The sequence below is a fragment of the Eurosta solidaginis genome, chromosome 4 (assembly GCF_040869045.1).
Source record: "Eurosta solidaginis isolate ZX-2024a chromosome 4, ASM4086904v1, whole genome shotgun sequence".
In the NCBI taxonomy this organism is placed as follows: Eukaryota; Metazoa; Arthropoda; class Insecta; order Diptera; family Tephritidae; genus Eurosta; species Eurosta solidaginis.
This window is the reverse complement of record NC_090322.1, coordinates 203691880-203711212: the sequence shown is the minus strand read 5'-3', so window position 1 is coordinate 203711212 and position 19333 is coordinate 203691880. Positions and strand designations below refer to the sequence as shown.

Sequence of the window (19333 nt, the reverse complement as noted above, 5' to 3'; positions counted from 1 at the left end):
TAAACGTGGGCTAGATAAAAGGACACCATTTTATAAATTCTCTCTGGTCTCTTAAATCTGACCGCTGTCATGTCTGCGGTACTAAACTGAAGTAAAATGAGGAGCATTTAGATTTGCTTTAGATAATATACAAAAACGAGGATTACCTTTATCATGTGCGCTGTAAAGCTCATATTTCAGACTCATGCCACAGATCCATTCCTGCTTTCGAGGCTCATCTATCACGCCAATGACCTGCTGATTCTTGGCGATGTACACGAAAGACCGTGTCAAGTCTCCCAGGATCTTAGATCTTTTTGGATGCAATGTTAACAGTGCTTCGCCCCATTTAGTAGGTGTGGCCGCTTACAATTTGTCATCAAAGCCGTCTAATGAGACTCCAAGTTTCAACAGGGTTGGACCACAGGAAATTTGCTGTTAGAGGCTTGGTTCCGCATTACAATTGATGTCATGTGGAGACACACATCGCATGAGCTGCTTTTGGTACCTTTGCTGTTCGAACTAACCCAAATGCCTTGCAGGCTAGGACATGCTGAATGCGACTGAATAGATGCTCCGGCCCAGAAAGTATTCCTTCATATGATATCAAACAGTTGTTATGATTTATTCTCGACAGGAAAGACGATAACGTAGGTTTTGACTAGTTTTGATGATGTTGATGGTCCGTTGCCCGATATTGATCCGCTACATTCCTGAAAACAGCACCATTAAGGTACTAACCCGAACTTTTTGTATATCTTCAAGAGTAAGAAGTAGTAAAATGCTCTCCAAATGCTTGAGCTTAGTTTTTTGAAGATCAAAAGATTTGTTCGATATGTTCTACGTTATGTTAAACGGCCAAATGCCTGGGTATTCCGTTCCCAACTGCGAACCTGGGAGATTAAAACGTTTTCCATTGAGTTTTTAAACTGTGCTTTGTCAAAGTCGGTAGCCGATAGGAATACCTTTTTGAACGAAGCGTCACATAGTATGACTTAGACCGCGCATCCGCTTCCCTGCATGAACCTCGCACTGCTCATTACAATATTCCCGTCGATACCCGCCATTAGACCGTAGCGAGGGACTATAAGTCTTCCGAATAACCTTCCTTTCGATTAAATCTCAGAGGTTTATTTCCCCTTGCTCTCTTGGCTGGCGTTCATGATTCCTAGCAATAAATTCAAAGCCTGACTTGCTGGAAAGAAATTCTCTACGGACATTGTTTTCGTTATTAGCTATGCTTCCCAAAAAGGCATCCATTCCAAATTTAGAGTTTATTTCGGTACGTCGATTACTTCATTGCCATTCTTGCCTCTGTCCCATATACCATATTTTTGACTTAGTCTAAATTGAAAGTCACCTGCAACACGAAGACTGATTATACGGGTAAGTTGCCTTTCGATTTGTAACGTACAAAAACGTGGTAAATCGCATAATTCGTACAGCATTCGTTCAGAGATCCTATCGATGCTTGTCCCTCCTCGAACTCCAAAATATTTTGATGTCACTCCTACCGGACTATACGTTATATGTATTTGTTCCAAATATGAGCCAAATCGGACATCATAGGTCGCTTTCTATTCATGTATGTATTAAAATAAAAAAATTTAAGGTGCGATACGAATATACGGAATGTAGCTACTGCTACTATAAAACATGAGAAGCAGGCATAAAAAAAAAAAATAAATGTAAGGCGCGATAACCTCCGAAGAGATCTAAGGCCGAGCTTCTCTTCCAATTTGCGTCGTGCTCCTCTTGATTTTTCCCTACAAATTGGCCGGACGGGACCTACATATTTTATGCCGACTCCGAACGGCATCTGCAAGGCAGATGAGTTTTCACTGAGAGCTTTTCATGGCAGAAATACAATCGGAGCGCTTGCCAGACACTGCCGAGGGGCGACCCCGCTTAGAAAAATTTTCTTCTAATTGAAAAATCTTATTTCTAAAATTTTGATGTTGCTTTGCCCGGGAGTTGAACCCAGGGCATACGGTGTGATAGGCGGAGCACGCTACCATCACACCACGGTGGCCGCCATGGGAGAAGCAGGCATACTTTCGAAAAATGTTAAATTGTGAACTTCCTAATAAAGTGTTGTGGCGTAACTTGAAAAGTCTTCGTGTACATTTTAAAGACAATCCTGATTGCTCGCTCGACCCTGAAGATCTGAATGCAGTATTCGTTAATTATGCTACCTCTTCCAATGTCCCAATCACCCACCCGATACATTGTCCTGTGAATTTTTCCCAGAAATTTGAATTTTGTGCTGTGTCGGAGCATGATGTGGTTAGATGCATTTATAAGGTACGCTCAAATGCTATTGGTGAGGATGGTATTCCTGTAAAATTTATAAAAATTGTTCTTCCACAGATACTGCCAGCCCTGACCCACATTATCAACCACTGCATGACAACCTCGTGCTTTCCTGATGTCTGGAAGATCGCATCTGTCCTTCCTGTAGCTAAAAATAAGTCCGCCTGCCGCCTAAGTGATTTTCGTCCCATAAGCATCCTTCCTGCGTTGTCGAAGACCTTTGAGAGCTTCTTATCAGAACAGATCCATGCTTATATTGACAAGTTCAATCTACTTTCCCCATTCCAGTCTGGATTCAGAGCAAAGCATAGCTGTTCAACTGCAATAATCAAAATCTTGGATGATATTCGGACGCCCTATGATAGCAACAAGATAACTATGTTGTGTCTGCTCGACTTTTCCAAAGCGTTTGATTCTGTCAACCACACGTTGTTGTGCATGAAGCTAAAGTCTTATTTTGGTTTTGGGGACTCTGCCTTAGGTCTCATGAGGAGTTACTTGGGTGGTAGAGCGCAACGAGTGAAGGTGGGATCGCAAGTCTCTAGTCTTAAGAGGTTATCAAATGGTGTCCCCCAAGGTTCTATACTTGGACCGTTATTATTTAGCCTATTTATTAATGACATATTTACCACCTGCAGGTATGCTCAAATGCATGCTTATGCATATGATATTCAACTTTATATGTCTGGAACACATGCGCAAGTTTCTGAACTTTGTGCCAAGTTTAATAGTGATTTGTCAGCTATTTCGTCTTGGGCGCAAAAAAATTATCTTTCCCTTAATAGTGATAAATCGTATGTGCTACCTATATCTAAAAGGCAAATTAACTCATCAAATCTACCAGCTTTATATATCAATTATAAGTGCCTTAAGTTCCTTTCTAAAGTAAGGAATCTGGGGGTTGTTATTAACTCTAGTCTCTCTTGTGATGATCATATTAACGCTGTTATCAGTAAAGTTTACTACACTCTACGTAATCTACGAATGTCTGCCCCCTTCACCCCACTTGGAATTAGGAAGCGGCTTGCTATACAACTAATGCTACCAACTATCTGCTATTCGGATTGTATATACAGCAAATTAGATTCAAAATCGGCACATAAGATTGATGTCGCCTTTAATCATATCACGCGGTATGTCTTCGGGTTGGCTAGGTATGATCATATATCAGCGTGGCGAACGAGTCTCTTGGGTTGTGAAATATCTCAGTATCTTAAGGCTAGGAACTGTATATTTTTGTGTCGTGTGATTGCTGATAAAATGCCTACTTATTTATATAAAAAGCTAACATTCTCTAGATCTGCTCGCATAAGTGACTTGATCGTGCCCAGCTACAATTATTTAAACTCTGCAAGACTTTTCTTTGTCAATGCTATCCGCATTTGGAACTCTATCCCCAACTCGGTTCGCAATAGCTTAAGTAGAAGCAACTTTAAGAATGTTATATTTTCTTTCTTTGGTAAAGTTTATACAAATTAGAATCTGAGTTTAGCTACTTATTAATCTAGTCAATCATTGCTGTAAAATGTCCTTGTCACAATTCTTGTGAAACTTATATATTATCACTTTTATTACTTTATGGAATAATATATACATTTTTAAGTTTTAAGTTTTAAAAAATTATACTCATTATTATGTAACCATTGTTGCACTATAAAAGATCATACAAGATCTTATTGTGCTAATACTGTCAGTAAATAAATGAAATGAAATGAAATAACCTCCGAAGAGATCTAAGGCCGAGCTTCTCTTCCAGTTTGCGTCGTGCTCCTCTTGTTTCCCTAAAATTGGCCGGACGGGACCTACATGTTTTATGCCGACTACGAATGGCATCTGCAAGGCAGATGAGTTTTCACTGAGAGCTTTTCATAGCAGAAATAAACTCGGAGCGCTTGCCAAACACTGCCGAGGGGTGACCCCGCTTAGAATATTTTTCTTCTAATTGAAAAACCTTATTTCCCAAATTTTGATGTTGTTTTTTCCAGGGTGTGAACCTAGCGGCGATTTTTTCATAGTTGTCTTTCTATTCTTGTATGTATTATGTGTTCCAAATATGAGCCAAATCGGACCACAAATACGATTTGTTTGAATATCTCGATCCTTGCTCCAACCAGCCAACCAGTCAAGTCAAGCTAAATAAAACACTTTAAAAATAATGTTATTACTAATTTTAGGCTGTCGGAAAGAAAGAGCTTCCGAACAGCACAGAAATTTGTAATTCCCATGGACGAGTCTTAAGAATCAACTCATTGGGAGGTTGGAAAGAACCATTTCCAATCCTGTCCTACCCCGAGGCATAAGTATTCGAAAGCAATTAAATTCAGATCAGCATAACAACTGGCATCTCTGACTGAACCATATAGTCAATGTGTTTGGGAGGTTGAAAACGACATGTTACACGATCCGTCATGGTGTCATGAACGAATTGGCATCCGAAACATCACCGTCATTTCGGCAACTTGCTTGGTAGAATTAACCGTTTGGAAGTGGAGGCTGTACAGAACAACGCACTGTAAGACCGCAGTGGTGTGGTGGTAGCTTGCTCCGCCTACCACACCGAGGGCGGGATAGAGTAGAAGGTTTCATGTGGTCATACCAAATCGTTCCCGAGATGGTCGGCTTGTACCTTTATGGTGCTTGGCACCGGAACGTACCGGATCTGCATCCGGCAAAGGACCATCAACATCGATAACACTCCCCAAGACCTTCGGGGAGTGTCCTTATCGCTACAACAACAATAACAACAGGATCCTGGGTTCAAGTCCCGGGCAAGGCTACATCAAAAGTTTAAAAACAAGTTTTTCCAATTTAAAAAAAGTTATTCTTATCGGGGTCGCCCCTCCGCAGTGATTTGGCAAACACTCCGAGTGTATTTCTGCCATGAAAAGCTTCTCAGCGAAAATTCATCTGCATTGCCCTGTAATTTGTTGGAAAAAATACAAAAGGAGCACGACGCAAATTATAAGAGAACCTCGGCCTAAATTATCAACGAAGGCATATCGTGCCTTGCATTTATTGTGTCTCTTTTTTATGTATCTTTTCAGTTACGTTATCTGCAAACTCTCAGCAGTATTTCTGCCGAAAAGAACTCGACTATAATATTTCCTTTGCCCATGGAATTATTGACGCCTTTCTTGGGACACTGCACGGGGAATCACGTGTGCCGACTTCATGCCGCTCCGGCTCAAACAGGAAGCCATCAGTGACGATTACTATTAGGGCAATACCTAGATGATCTGACCCAATATGAAATCGACTGTAATTGGAAAATAAACCAATAACTGATAAATAAGAAAAAGTTCGAAACGATTTTCTAACATCCCTTATAAATTCAGGTATTATAGGCCTTCCTAATTCAGCATTGTTAGGTTAGGTTGAAGAAGTCGGTCAATAAAGACCTTGCATAGCCTGTATGTGTGCAATGTTACCAAAAATTGTTAGACGGTCAAACGGAAACCCGCACTGAAATGCCAGAACTTATTTTAATAAAAAACTTAATTGCTGTCTCGAGGTCTAATAATTGAGGTGTCCCTAGTAGACGAACCATTGCCTTCGCGAGCCCATCACACGAGCTCTTAACTGTCGTCAACCTTTCGTGATATGTAAGCATGGGGATCCCGGAAGACCACGCCCTGTCCGTACGCTCTTCATGAGCCTCAGGACTTATCTCTTTAGATAAACAGGAACTTTGTTAGGCTAACATCGCCCCGCTCTTTAATCCACATATTTCCAATTTCAATAATCATATTCAAGACATGTCGCCTTTTTATATCACCCAGCTGGGGAAGAAAAGGAAATATTTACTTGCTTATCTTCATCTTCTTGTAGCATTTCCCTGAATATTTTTTACGTATCAGATTTATATCTGGAAAAGGACCATCAACATCGATCACTCCTCAAAACCTGCGGAGAGTATCTTTATCGTTAATACAACTCAAAGAAAAGTTTTGCCATTGGGTCATTGAAAATGGCGAAGCGTCGTCCAAGCAGAGCACTCTTAGAAATCCAGAAAGGTCCTCGGCTTAAGTGCGGCCTTACGCCTATTTTCTAACTTCAGCGATCCGGGGGTCTTTAGTCTTCTTCTAGCCAGAGCACCTCATTCGAGATATGTCTGCAGTTTCATCCTTGATGTCCCATTGAGCTGTGCAGACTTTTTCAAATTCGCAGACATGAATCATAGCTTCACATTGCTGCATTGCACCTGCTGCCGCAATACGGCGCCTCCCAGCCAATGTTGTTCTCCAAGATGCACATCATCCTGCGCTGTATTGGCTCCGACCTAGGTTAAGCGCATGTTGCTACTAGTCCTCAAGCGGTTCAACCTCTGCACGCACGCGTGGGCTATTGAGGAAAAAATCTTAATTGAAGATATGATCGTAAGTGAGGCCTGAATGTCGCCCAATATAAAGTTCATTCAAGTAGCCGTTTATATGTGGATCTCTGCGGAAAGCTTATGGAAGCCTGAAAGATGCTCGGTAGTTATTACACCAGTGCTTGTCCCGTCCAATATGTGCGCTCACGATTGCCCCTCGAAAAAAAATTTTAAGAACCAAAATTATAATTAAAAAGTATCTTCTCGGCAAAAAAATATACCATACCAGAGATTAGATTTGTTTGCTATATTGGATATGAGGAACACTCTCGCACTCGCCTCGCGAAACCTGGCATTATCGCTGACTAAATGATTTACAACATGGACGTGTCAAATGTCGACCATTTTGAACATCCACGTCGATGGCACTACGCTACCGACTGTCCTACATCCCAAAATCTTGGGTGTGACGTTTGATCAGGATCTACATTTCGGTGAGCATGCAGCCCCAATTGTACCGAAAATCCAGAGCCGTAATAAAATCCTCAAATCCCTTACTGGCAGTACTTGGGAAAAAGACAAAGAAACGCTCATTACTACTTACAAAGTCAGCCGATTGCATGCTACGCGTCCCCTATATGGTCGCTAAGCCTAAAAACGACTCACTGGAAGAAGCTACAGACTTGCCAAAATACTGTTCTCAAAACCGCCACGGGCTGTCTTCTTATGTTCCCAGAACACCATCTGCATAATGAGGCGAGAATACTCCCCATCAGGGAGAGAAATGAGATGCTAACCAAACAGTTCCTGTTGAATACCCAGAAACATGGGCATCCCAACAGGCATCTGATTGATGAGCCAACACTGTCCAGCGGCTTAAGGAATCATCTCCGTAAGCATTATGAGGAAATACGGCACCTGAGAACTCAGCCGTATGAAGCCAAAAAACACAGGCAGGTCCTCAGTGAACTCCACAAACATGCGTCGGACCTTTATGCCGGGAATTGTCCGGTGAATCCAGTACTCAAAGAATACCCTAAACTTGCAGAAGAGGAACGCACACTTCCTAGGGAAACGAGTCACTCTAGCTCAACTTCGATCTGGGTATTGTAACAGGTTAAACTCTTACCTATCCAGAATAAACCCCGACATACAAAATGTATGCCCACTTGCAATGTGTCCCCACATGACACCAAGCATCTCTTTAATTGTAATGTGGAACCAACGCCTCTAGCACCCCTCTCATTATGGTACACCCCTTTTGAAACAGCAAGTTTCCTTGGATTCCCGTTAGAGGCTATTGATTACAATTTGTGATCGGTCGCACCTATTGGATGGGGCGAAGGACTGCTTCAACAACACCAACACCACCACCACCAACACCAACAACAACAACAACAACAACAACAACAACAACAACAACAACAACATAAACACTTTTACTATTCCTTATGACCGTTGTGCGTCCACTCCCGGAGATTTGGATGTCGGCTTTGCAGCTCAAGTCACTGCATCCATCTGATGATGTCTAGAAAGTGAGCTGCAAGCAGAGCATATAAACTTTTCATCCTCTGTCCTAAAGTAAGTACCATCAAGAGGTTTTGTGCAGATCATGACTGTGAGCTTTTTCTTCATTCTTTTCCTATTTTCGTCCATGAGAATACACAATCCCGTATTCCCCTTCAAGAGAAAAACAGAAAATCGTTCCGAACTAAACAAAATGGTTATCAAATCGAAGGCACCCAGCAACAATAAAAATTAAAATCATTAAAACCCTAGTTAAAGTAATTAAAAGTTTTTTTGTTAAACTTATTTAATCTTTATTTTTGTTGTAATTTTAAAATTAGCCAGACTTAAAATTATTGGTTTCCATAAAATATTCACAAATGTACGTACAATATGGTAAATCAGTAAATTAAAAATTCAATAATTTACCCTATAAGAATACGTTTTATGGATCAACATGTATTTATGTTGGATTTTTTTGGATCGATGAGTTGCGTTTAGGTGAGTGATCCAATGTTGTTGCAAGTTTTGTGTTTACGTCATTTTTTCATCTACATACTATAATTTGCATGTACGAGTACATAGATGAAGTTCCAAATTATTATACAAAACAATAGTGTACGTACATACATATTTGCACAACATTACTTTGATCATTTTATGTTGTAATGCTGTTGTTTGTTTTTACATAACTGCAACAAGCTTTTTCACTTTAAATATGAATGACATTATTTGTTCAATCTTCAATTCAAATTTGTTATATGCACAACTACTCTCAAATTCATTATAAATACATACATATGTATGTTATTAAGTTAAAAATCTCCGCTTTATATATTTAAATGTAGATATTGGGTGAAGAAAATATTTGTTTCAGGGAATTAACTTTTATTTTAACCAAACAATCCCGCCATAAAGTCTAATGGCGATCACGAGAATCTGATCGGCTACGTCTATCTCTAGAAAAACTGCGTGAACGGCTGCGCGAACGGCGTGGTGAACGTGATCTGTAAGAATAGTGAAATATAAGAAGTTACAATTTTTCAATATATTGTTGATATAAAGGACAATAAAATGTACATATACACGAAATCACAAATATCGCGCACTAAGTACAAAAGATTCGAAACTTAAAATTTTTCAAAATCGATTTTTTTCCATAAACCAATTCACAGTACACATCTCTAACTGCCCCCAAATTTCGTTGTCATTATTTTCTTCTTTAACTGGAAAATTACCGTTATGCCAGTTTTGGTGTTGATTGCATCGATTGCGCTGTATCAACTAATGACTACTATTTTTAGTTGTGCCAATGTGCTTAAAAACAAGTGAACAGTTTTTTTACGCATTAAAGCGTATTATTTTAAATTCTAACTATCTTGTTGCAAAAGAATTTTCACTTTGTTGTGTATTTATTAAATTTGTGTCTTTTTATACGTAAAGAGTAAGTAATTAACAACAAAATTTCGTCAATTCATTTTGTAATGACGGTCTCTTTCTTTGTAAAACTGGATTTCAGTATAACATTACAGACGTTTTCACATAAACCGTTTTTCTTCTCTCCTGAACATTTACATTTTTCAAGTTGTGACTCTTTTGTAGTTAGTTTGCGATATGTAGAACCCTACGTAAGATGTAAGCATTTACGGTAAAATTTACTACCATTGCAGCAGACATTTGATGAAACGTGATGCTGTTGTTGTTGTTGTTATTTGTTGAAGGTAATAGAATTCAGAAAAAAAAACATTCTGAAGTACAGTTTTGTGATGTAACGAAAATTGTCGTTAGCTATTACCCAGCAGACACTCAAACCACATATCGATTAAAAGAAAATCCAGGACGATAAGCAGTCCACCAAATTTGAAAGTTATAGTTTTCAAATAGAATTCCAATTTAATGGTTTATGAATAACAATTTTTCTTACTAATAGGATGAAAATAGTATTCCAATTTAATTATTTGGTTTATGAATAACAATTTTTCTTACTAATAGGATGTTAACATGCGAGCTATTTAACTAATTTTTATTCCCGTCTTTTGTGAACAATTTGATTTTAATAATAAAATAAAATCGAAGTTTGACTTACTCTTCGACGTTTTGAATGCATTTATGTAAAAAATAGCTTAGTCTTAACTGAATTGAAATTAAGAAAATAAGGCTTGGAAAAGGCGAAATCGTCTTTTTAACTCAAGAGTTAGCTTTTCATAAAAAGTTAAAAAAAAATTTAAGGCGCGATTACCTCCGAAGAGATTTTAATTTTAGTCCTTCCTTCCCTTCCAATTTGCCTAATGCTCCTTTTGATTTTTTCTACGAATTGGCCGGACGGGAGCTACTTATTTCATGCCGACTCGGAACGGCATTTGCGATACAGATTAGTTTTCATGAGAGCTTTCCATGGTAAAAATACACTCGAAGGGCTTGCCAAACACTAAATCCTCTACGAGACTGTTTGCTGGGTAATACATAAAAAAATACTAAAAAAGAACATATTCCGCATGCTGATAAAAAGCTCCACATTAATTCATGATGGCATATGTTGGTGTCAAGTTTCATAGTTCATCACACAAGTACGGCAATTTCAGCGGCGGACTAAACAAGGTAGCTGCACTGTTGCAGTTTTTTTTTTTTTTGTTTTACCGAACCCTTCGCTTCTTGTTTTGCATGACTGATGTTTTCTGTTTTTTTTTTTTTTATGTAATCCACTGCTAATGCACTTGATCAGTAGAGCTACCTTAATAAATACCGCTGATTGTAAAAATTGTCAAGGAATCTAGGAATAACCGTCGATAGTTCTCAGTTGTTCATCTATTTGATGTGACTGATTTGTTGAGGTGTTTTGGAGTAGTTGAGAATCGTTGTTGTGGTAGTAGTAGCGGTCTGATGATAATGGAATAGGCTCACTTGTAGACAATTATATGATTAAAGATATGCCTACTTCAAACGAAAAGGAGGAAATTATGAAATAGTAAATTAACTTTTAGGGGAGTCATAATAAACTCAAAAAATACATATGGCAATTAAATACTCATAGAAGCATTTGTAGTGCATAGCGATGGTGGCCATGATAGGAGTTGTGATAAAAGTATATTAAAAAGCCTTCATTTGCATTGATACTCTTTATATATATACTTTTGTAGTGAAGATGGATATCTGTTATGCCTTATGTTGTCCTTGTTGCAAACATTTTGGATGCAGAATTATTTTATATTTGTTGGACGATCTTGTAGATCTGTAGTGAAGAATTTGATTGATCGGAACGTTGCATAGGTGTTTGATGTATACATAATGGCTATGTATTTCAGTATGGGATGTTGTTTGGATCACCCAACAGCCAGCTTGATCGCCAGCTAAGATTGTTTGATGTAATGATAAATTGAATTAAGGGCCTTGGACGAAGAGAACCAGAGACGTGAGTAGTTAAAAAAGAAGGCGAAACACATACATACTTTTAATATTTAGTAGTTGCAGTAGCAATTATTGACCATTAAGCTGCTTTGTGTTCACCTGCGCGAATGCAATTGAATTTTACAATTAGTGAATAAAATTCTGTCAATGGAAGGTAAAAAGTTTAATTCTGCAAAAATTCTTTGTAAACAACTTCAATAAAACTGCAGATGGTCGTTAAAAAGTATTAGTAACAAAATCAACTATGCATGTATGATGTATTCTAAATTAGACAAAAAATATATATATGTACATATCTTACTTGAAGTTGCAGCAGTCGTTTTCATTATCAATCGTTCTTGATGTAATTAAACGTCGATTCGCACATTTTTATGTTAAAAAACGACGCCCATCCCCAACTACCTGTTTGGTCGAATTCTCAACAAAATCACAATTCAGCTTCGTTCCCGTTTGTATTGGCAGATTTGAGATTGAATTGATTGCTGAATTATTTCATAATTAAAACCAAATGCGTATACAGAAAAATTTACCCGTAAATATGTTGGGAATATTTATTTGCAGTTGTGTTGTGAATGCAGAAAATGGATTGAAGCAGAAATTTCATATAAAGTTGCAGATCTGCATAGTGCTGTGAATGGCTGAATGTAGATAAGCTGACTGACTGAAGAACGATGACGCCGAGGAACCCTTACATTAAGTTTGAACCATTCCGTAATTATGAACTTAAATGTCATTGTAGAAAGAGGCATTTAATCTATTCATTTTTCAACAGTAAACTATCTCAAACTAAAGGTTTGACTTATTTCAAGGCTAAAAAAATTACCAGTAGCAATTGTAATTCAAAAATTGCGGATGTTGTGTTTGTGTTTAAGTTGCTGTAATATATTTTATCTGCTCTCTATTGACAATCATTCGACCATTTCTTAATTTACACCCATATTCCGGCTCGCAGTAACTGGCAATTGTTATAATAAAATTTTTTATGTTTCATTGAAAACTAAACTATAACAGTAGTCAGTACCTGCGACCCAGAAGATTGGTGCTAACTTTCTGAACTCCTTGGTGCATTTCTAAAATAGATTTTGGTATTTTTGAAATAACTTTTTGTTTTCTGAATTTCATATGGACTATTCTGAAATACTCTGAAATTTAATTTCAGTTTTTTTTTTTCATACTAGATATGCCTCTTTCTGAAATATTGTTTAAAAGGTGAAAGCCACACAATGATCATATAAAAGATATATAAATACCATTGAGTGTTCGAAAGCTCAACAATTCTGTTTCATCCACGTCGGTACGCAAATTCTCCCTAAAACTAATTAGTTAAAAATTAGGATTTATTTATGTTGAACCTTGTTGATGTTGATGTTTTTGATAATTTTAATGGCTGATGTATTTACCGGCTAACTCCCACACAGCGCGAAACGCAATGAGTATATATAAAAAATGTCGCTGATCAAAAATTAAAAACAACTTATGATGATTAAAGAAATGGAAAGTTGAATTGTAGTCACCGTTGACAATCCCCAATTTCAGTATCGATGGTGGTGGTCATACACATACGAGCGTATATTACCCTTTGTACACCACTAATCCAACATTCACGAATCTGTTGATGTATGTGCATTTTTTGCGTTTGTCAAAGTCGATATAGTTGTTTTTTGATGTAGACGGTTATTTGGTGACATTTTGTTGTGCTGTTGGTAAGTTTGTTTTGTGGGCATACATACATACGTATATATTTCACTCAAAGGAGAAGGAAGTGGTATTACAAATATCAAGTTGTTAAGGTGGTTGTGGTGATAGTAGTAGTGGCGTTAATGATGATGGTTGTATTAAATGCTTTAGCTGCTGTTGCTGATCCAGCGCCTGCTGCACAAGAACACTTTTACTAGTTGCACTAATGTTTGTAGTAACAATAGTTATAGTGACTGCAGAAGCACTTTCAGCTGAGGGAGTAGTAGCAGTGGTAGTGCTATGAGTTGTAGAAGATGTTAAAATAGTAGTAGTAGGTGTAACGGCAGCAGCAATTCTACTAGTTGTTGCTGGTCTAATGACGGTTGCTCGTTTACTGCAATTAACTTCGCAACAACTGTTACTATTTTTTGTTACGACAACAACAATTGTTAGATAATTTTTGATGACATGGGCTACAGCGAAAACGAGAAAAAGTTGTATGTGCAAAATTGTTGTGACGTTGTTGTTGGTAGTGATGTAATTCAAGGTGTTGGTGTTCTTAACAAAAGCTATAATTTTAATTTTACTGATGAAGGTTTTGTGTTGTGGCTTATATTGCAGTTGTTTTTGGTGAATTTGGTAATTATTATAGTCATAATTATAACTAAAATTGTTGTTGTCGAAAACTTGTGGGTATGCTTTCTCAAAGAATTGTACATTTATATTATTATTTTTAATATCATGACTGTTTTCGTTGAATAATACATTGTTGAGCTTGTAGTAGCCTGTCGTTGTGAAGTTTGTGGAGGAGCAGTTGAGATACGTGGAGATGTTTTTGTTGAAGGAAGAGGACTTAGAAGATCTAGTGGTAGTAGAAGCAGTAGATTTTACCCTGCAATTATCGTAAATTGAATTTAAAATCTTTTTCGAATTATTTATTTGTATGGGTTTGTACAGAACTATAACTGAAACTAGCAATTGCAAAAGCCTTGGCAGCGTTATTAGCTGACGTTTGCATATATTACTAGGGTGTTCTGCTTTTGCAAACTTATAAAAGTATCTAAGCTAGAAATGACAACGAATGCCGAATCTTATAATTTAATTTTACATAGCTCATCTTCGTATGAAATTTTAAATGCACTCACTTGCGCAAAAGTGCACTTTATGTAAATCAATAAAACGATTAAACCATAAGTATTAAACTACTTACCTATACCGTCCTCCACCGCGTCCACCACTTGTGCTACCACCACCACCACCGCCGCCGCCACGTCGTCTATCATCCCGCCTTGAGCGGCCCGATGACATTTCTACACGAATCCGAGTACCACAGCATCGTCTGAAATTTACATACAAAGAGATATATACAGTATAGGTATAATAGATAAAACAAAAGCATTAACAAGTTCGTGCTTCTGAAATGGGGATGTGGTTTGAGGGCTCATGGTGGTATATAGCAACTTACGTTCCATCTAAGCCGCGTGTCGCATCCTCTGCATCACGACGATCTTCAAATTCTACAAAAGCAAATCCAGGGGGGTTTCGAGCTACCCATACGTTTTTGAGAGGACCATATTTACTGAATGCATTTTCAATTTCATATTTAGATGCAGACGATCCCAAGTTTCCAACGTATACTTTGCAAGCCAAGTCCCACTCTCTATACCGTGGCATAATTATTTTTTGTTAATATATATACAACTTTTAGCCAAGAAAACCTAAAATTGAAAATGTGTATATCAAAAAATTTTTCTACGAGCGCTATTTTCTCTATATAGAAAAAAAAACAAAATGGCGGACAAACGCTCGGTTTGCATAACTACTTTCCAAGGCCAATCAGGCACAATTTTTTATCATTTCACTTACCGCAAGCCAAATTTTACCCGATATGCTATATTTTGTTAAAAAGAGCAGTTTTACTGGAACTTAAAACTTTTTGGTAATAAAATTTTCACAAAATTGCAGAGCAATCACGTACACGTCTGTCTTTCGGAAAATATGCTAGAAGAATAATAAAAAAAATTCTGTTGTATTTTTTAACCCGTTTTCGCTTTCCGAACGCTTACCATAAATACACAAAAGTCAGGCACAGGGTGCTATATACAACAATTTTTTTTTAGTCGCTGCGACAGATGCGTTAAAACTTTTTTGACAGACCGAAGGAACATTTTGACAGATATCGTGGAGAACAACAGCTAATAGTGTTATGGAATCGCATTTACAGTGGAATCAGTAAGGAAGGCGGTCGGCATGATGTGTTGGTGCACAGTGGCTAGTCATTGTCGGCTGGGGCGGGTCCTTGCCAACCTTACTGTTCCTGCGCCATAAACAGAAAAATGTTCCTATCATGCCTATCAAAACGAGCAGCTGTCAAATTCAAAAAAAAACCTAACAGAAGCGCAGAGACAACTCAAAACGCTTAAAAATTCAAAATAAAACAACATCCGGCCGAACCGGATGTCACGGACAGACCGTTGACATTCAAAATCTAAATTCAAAAAAATTCAAAAATTTAAAATTCAAAAAAAATAACCGCAAAAAAAAATTACCGAACCGGACATGGCCGGTTACCAACGTTGAAAATCAAACTCAAAAAAAAACCGCTGAAAAACCAAACAATAACAAAAAAGCTGAAAAAATTAAAAATAAAAAGAAAAGGGCCGAATATACATAGGGGGCGCCGCGGGTGGTGTTGCGACGCCCGGTGCTTTATCCCACCCTCAAATAACCATGGCCACCGACGCACCTATCTTTCGGTGGCCCCTTACCTGGTTCCCTAAGTGCCTTCTAAATGAGACGAATCATCAGCATTCCCATTTTTTTTTAAATTTATTGACAATTCATTATAAATTCCTTATAACCGTTCGATATAATTTCTTAGGTGGTTATTGCCAACCAAGCTGTCCTCATCTAAGAACTTATTTGAAATGTCTACAAACTCTTTGTTTTATTTTAACTTAAATTGCTAATACTGGAGTTACTCCACAGGACGCCAGTCATTTTGTTTTATTCAATGTTAAATAAGAAAATCAATAAAGTCGATACTTAGATTAAACTATTAATATTCGGAACGTATAATGAATGAAATTAATCAAAGCTGTCATGTCTATATTTTAATCTACTAGAACGACGAAGACCACTTTGAGTCACACTATTACCAACAGCTTTATAACTATCAAGAAGACTTGGAAATCCAGAACATGAAGCTTTAGTTTGAGATTCTTCTTTAGAATCTTCATCATTAATTTCTGTTAAATTTTCATTAATATTTCCCGAAAGTTCAATTTCTTCACATTGAAGGTCTTTACTAGGAAGAATTTGAACAGTAATCTCAACCAGGTTTTTATTAATCAAAGCATTATCATCAATATTTATCTCTTAATAATTGTAAATTAAGCAAAGCTCTAGAATAAATACAATTAGCTTAAATTTTTCTTTCTTTTGAATTATTTAAACTTTCGCATATTTTCATTTCTTTCTCATATGCTCGTATGTATGTACATCTACAACTGTGTTATATAAGGTATAATACAAAAATATGTTACGTATATGCTTAAATGTTTCTATACGTCTTTATTTTATTTGTTTGTGAGTTTTTGTTGAGAACTTTGGATATATTTTCCTTAAATTGTATATAGAAAAAAAAATTTTATTGATTGCAACCTTTTTACATTTAGTTCTTGATAACCCTCCAAACGGGGAAAGGTATTTATACTTAGTTCCTTTCTTTTTTTTTTTTTTTTGAGTGTATGAAATACAAAAAAAAGAACCTTATAGGTATGCTACGACTTGTTACTTAGACCAGGACCGCATGTTAGCAGTAATTTTCGAACCAAACGAAACAAAAAAAAATTTTCGCTTGGTTACACCCAACAAAAAATTGCGCTCTCATGAACGGCCTGCGTATGGTTTGAATCTTGCGTTCGCGCTTTCAAAGTAATTTTGCTAAGGTTTTATAATAAGCGTTTGTAAAAGAAATGTACTGCATATTAAGACTTAAGTGGAGTGTAGTGGTCAGTGACATGGAACGAACTCACCCATTGTTCTAAATGTTGTGGTTACTGTGAGTGGCGTTGCAACAGGCCTAGGTTCGGGGCCCTGTTGTTGTTGCGGTCCGCGTCGTGATGCTGCAGCGGCCTATAGTTGGCGGCCCGGCTGCCGTTGTTAGTAAAGCTGGTGGCTATTGCGCGCGACGATGCGCCGTCGAGTATGGTAGCGTGCGCGCGGATGGTGGCAGCGCGCGATTTCGTTGGCGCTATTGTTGCCGCACTGTAATTACGGCTCTGCTGTTGTTGTTGTAACTGGTGGTTTCTGTAAGTCTGGTGGTGGTGTTGCCCATTGAGTCGTTGTTGGACCATATAGATGGGTTGTGGCTAACATTGCCGTTTCAACGGGCACATGAGCATATAAAGTGTGTGCCACAGGTGGTTGTAACTTTACTGCAACCACATTCATGTACACCTAACCGCTTGCAAATGTTTGAACCAACTTTTCAATTGTAGTGAGACTCCTCGCTGTTTTAATGCGTTCAGCAAAATTCGTATATTTTATACTTAGTAAAAGATGACTGATTGAACATAAATGGAATAAGTTCTGCTTTTTATAGTTAATAGCAGAGAAGTATGTTATAAACGATTTTCAAATGTTGTCTTTTTAGATCACATTTATTTTTCTGCAGATTGATTGATGACGTTGCAGATATCTTTCTCGTAACTTCTGCAATATTGTTACTTCATTTGCACTTTCCTGGTGTACAACTAGTTTTCTTTGTTTTTTTTTATAGTTGAACGGAGTGCCTTTTCCTAAAGACTTAGCTGGAAAAATATGTTGGAACCACTTGTTCTGTATGAGTTTGCCGTTTTTCATAGACGACACGCAATTCCAACGATGAGACCCACGTACGCACACGTTTTGGAGTTTAGTCAAAGCCTTCACAACTCATTAGACTTTTAGGTTATGGTTGCTGATATCAATTTCGTAGTACAATTAATCGTCACTTCAACTTGTTTCAAATTTTGTTGGCTTGTACTGAAGTGCCAAGTCCACACGAGTATCTATTACACACTTATTGCTGTATTCTCATTTTTTTTTTTTTTTTTGGCCTTTCCGGACGCGTGCCATCCACTTAATTGAAATTTTCTTCTTTTTTGTGTCGTCTGCAGAAAACGTGGTAGTTAAAAAAAAGGGCTCTTTTTTCCTTAGTGATCGCCGGTCTGTCATTTCCTTCTTGTTTTCGATAATTTTCATCGCAACCTTCGCCACATCGCTAGGTGTGTTCCCGTGAACACGCTCCCAAGTGGATCGCAGCCATATGCCGTAGCAGCAGACCGTAACAAACCTGCTTCGCTTTGGAGACCTGACGATGAAGCGAACAGGAAACCGGGTCAGCTGTGGGAAGCTACTGCCAGGGAACTTCGACGACAAGCAACGTGGGGCACGACTCACCCCTGAGATAAGAGTCTCAAAGTCCTACTACGAGCTAGCCGGGCAACATAGGTCCATCAAAAAAAAATTTAGTCAAATTTGGGAATTAATTTCGTTTCCTAGTTTTAAAAGGGCTTTGCGGCAAGTAGACATTTGTTATGGAGAACTCGTCAAAACTCCGAAAGGTTTTAGTGGTTATCGCCCCCACAAAAGGCAAGACAAAAAAAAAAGTATAGACATTTTGATGGGGAGAACTCGTCCAAACTCCGAAAGGCTAGTCCGGCTTAAGCGTGGACTGCCAGGGTGTTCACGGTCCTCGGTGAGTACGCGTGTGAACATCCTATGAGGTCAGTGCTCGGGGAGGATACTGGGCGAGATGTCCCCGACCGCCAAAACGCCCAGACAAAAGTCCAATTGGTGGGTATATAAAAAAAAATCAAATTGTAGTTCGGTAAGGAAACGTTTTCTGGTTCATTGCGGACGAATGTCCGAAGCGTGGAAGCGACCTATTAATTTCCCGTTTAGGTCCTCGAGATCATACAACGCATTGCCTACTTTTCGAAGCACGCGACACTTCAGGTATTTCGGTAAGAATTTGGCGTTAATGCCCTGTTTGAAGTTACTTAAGGCAAAGTTTCTTCTGAAAACTTCCTGACCTTCCTTGTAGTTGACTTGCCTAGAGCGCTTGTTATAGGTGATTGCTCCCCTATCCTTGGC

At 38.0% G+C, this 19333-nt stretch overlaps 2 protein-coding genes across 15 annotated transcripts in view; one reads left to right on the top strand and one right to left on the bottom strand.

The window, feature by feature from the left end:
* The window catches only part of LOC137250912 (band 7 protein AGAP004871-like), a 104854-nt gene extending 93688 nt beyond the window's left edge, over positions 1–11166 (top strand). For all 3 annotated transcript variants that reach the window (XM_067784631.1, XM_067784632.1, XM_067784630.1), the window contains exon 4: positions 5337–11166. In XM_067784631.1, the coding sequence (XP_067640732.1) occupies positions 5337–5498 (162 nt within the window). In that variant the 3' untranslated portion in view covers positions 5499–11166. The remainder of the gene's footprint in view (positions 1–5336) is intronic.
* On the bottom strand, positions 8400–15214 carry LOC137250910 (RNA-binding protein 1-like). Of its 12 annotated transcripts, XM_067784627.1 has the most exons (9): positions 15059–15214; positions 14658–14910; positions 14403–14531; positions 13030–14084; positions 12916–12967; positions 12766–12830; positions 11817–12202; positions 11240–11614; positions 8400–9117 (listed from the first exon to the last, which is right to left on the bottom strand). In XM_067784627.1, exons 2-4 carry the CDS (start codon positions 14864–14866, stop codon positions 13301–13303), a joined length of 1122 nt encoding a protein of 373 aa, XP_067640728.1. In that variant the 5' UTR covers positions 14867–14910; positions 15059–15214; the 3' UTR covers positions 8400–9117; positions 11240–11614; positions 11817–12202; positions 12766–12830; positions 12916–12967; positions 13030–13300. The 12 variants fall into 12 exon arrangements, with proteins under 12 accessions (XP_067640728.1, XP_067640727.1, XP_067640726.1 ...); XM_067784626.1 differs by having other exon boundaries at positions 12916–14084; XM_067784625.1 differs by having other exon boundaries at positions 11817–12830.
* Positions 15215–19333: the final 4119 nt, after the last annotated feature.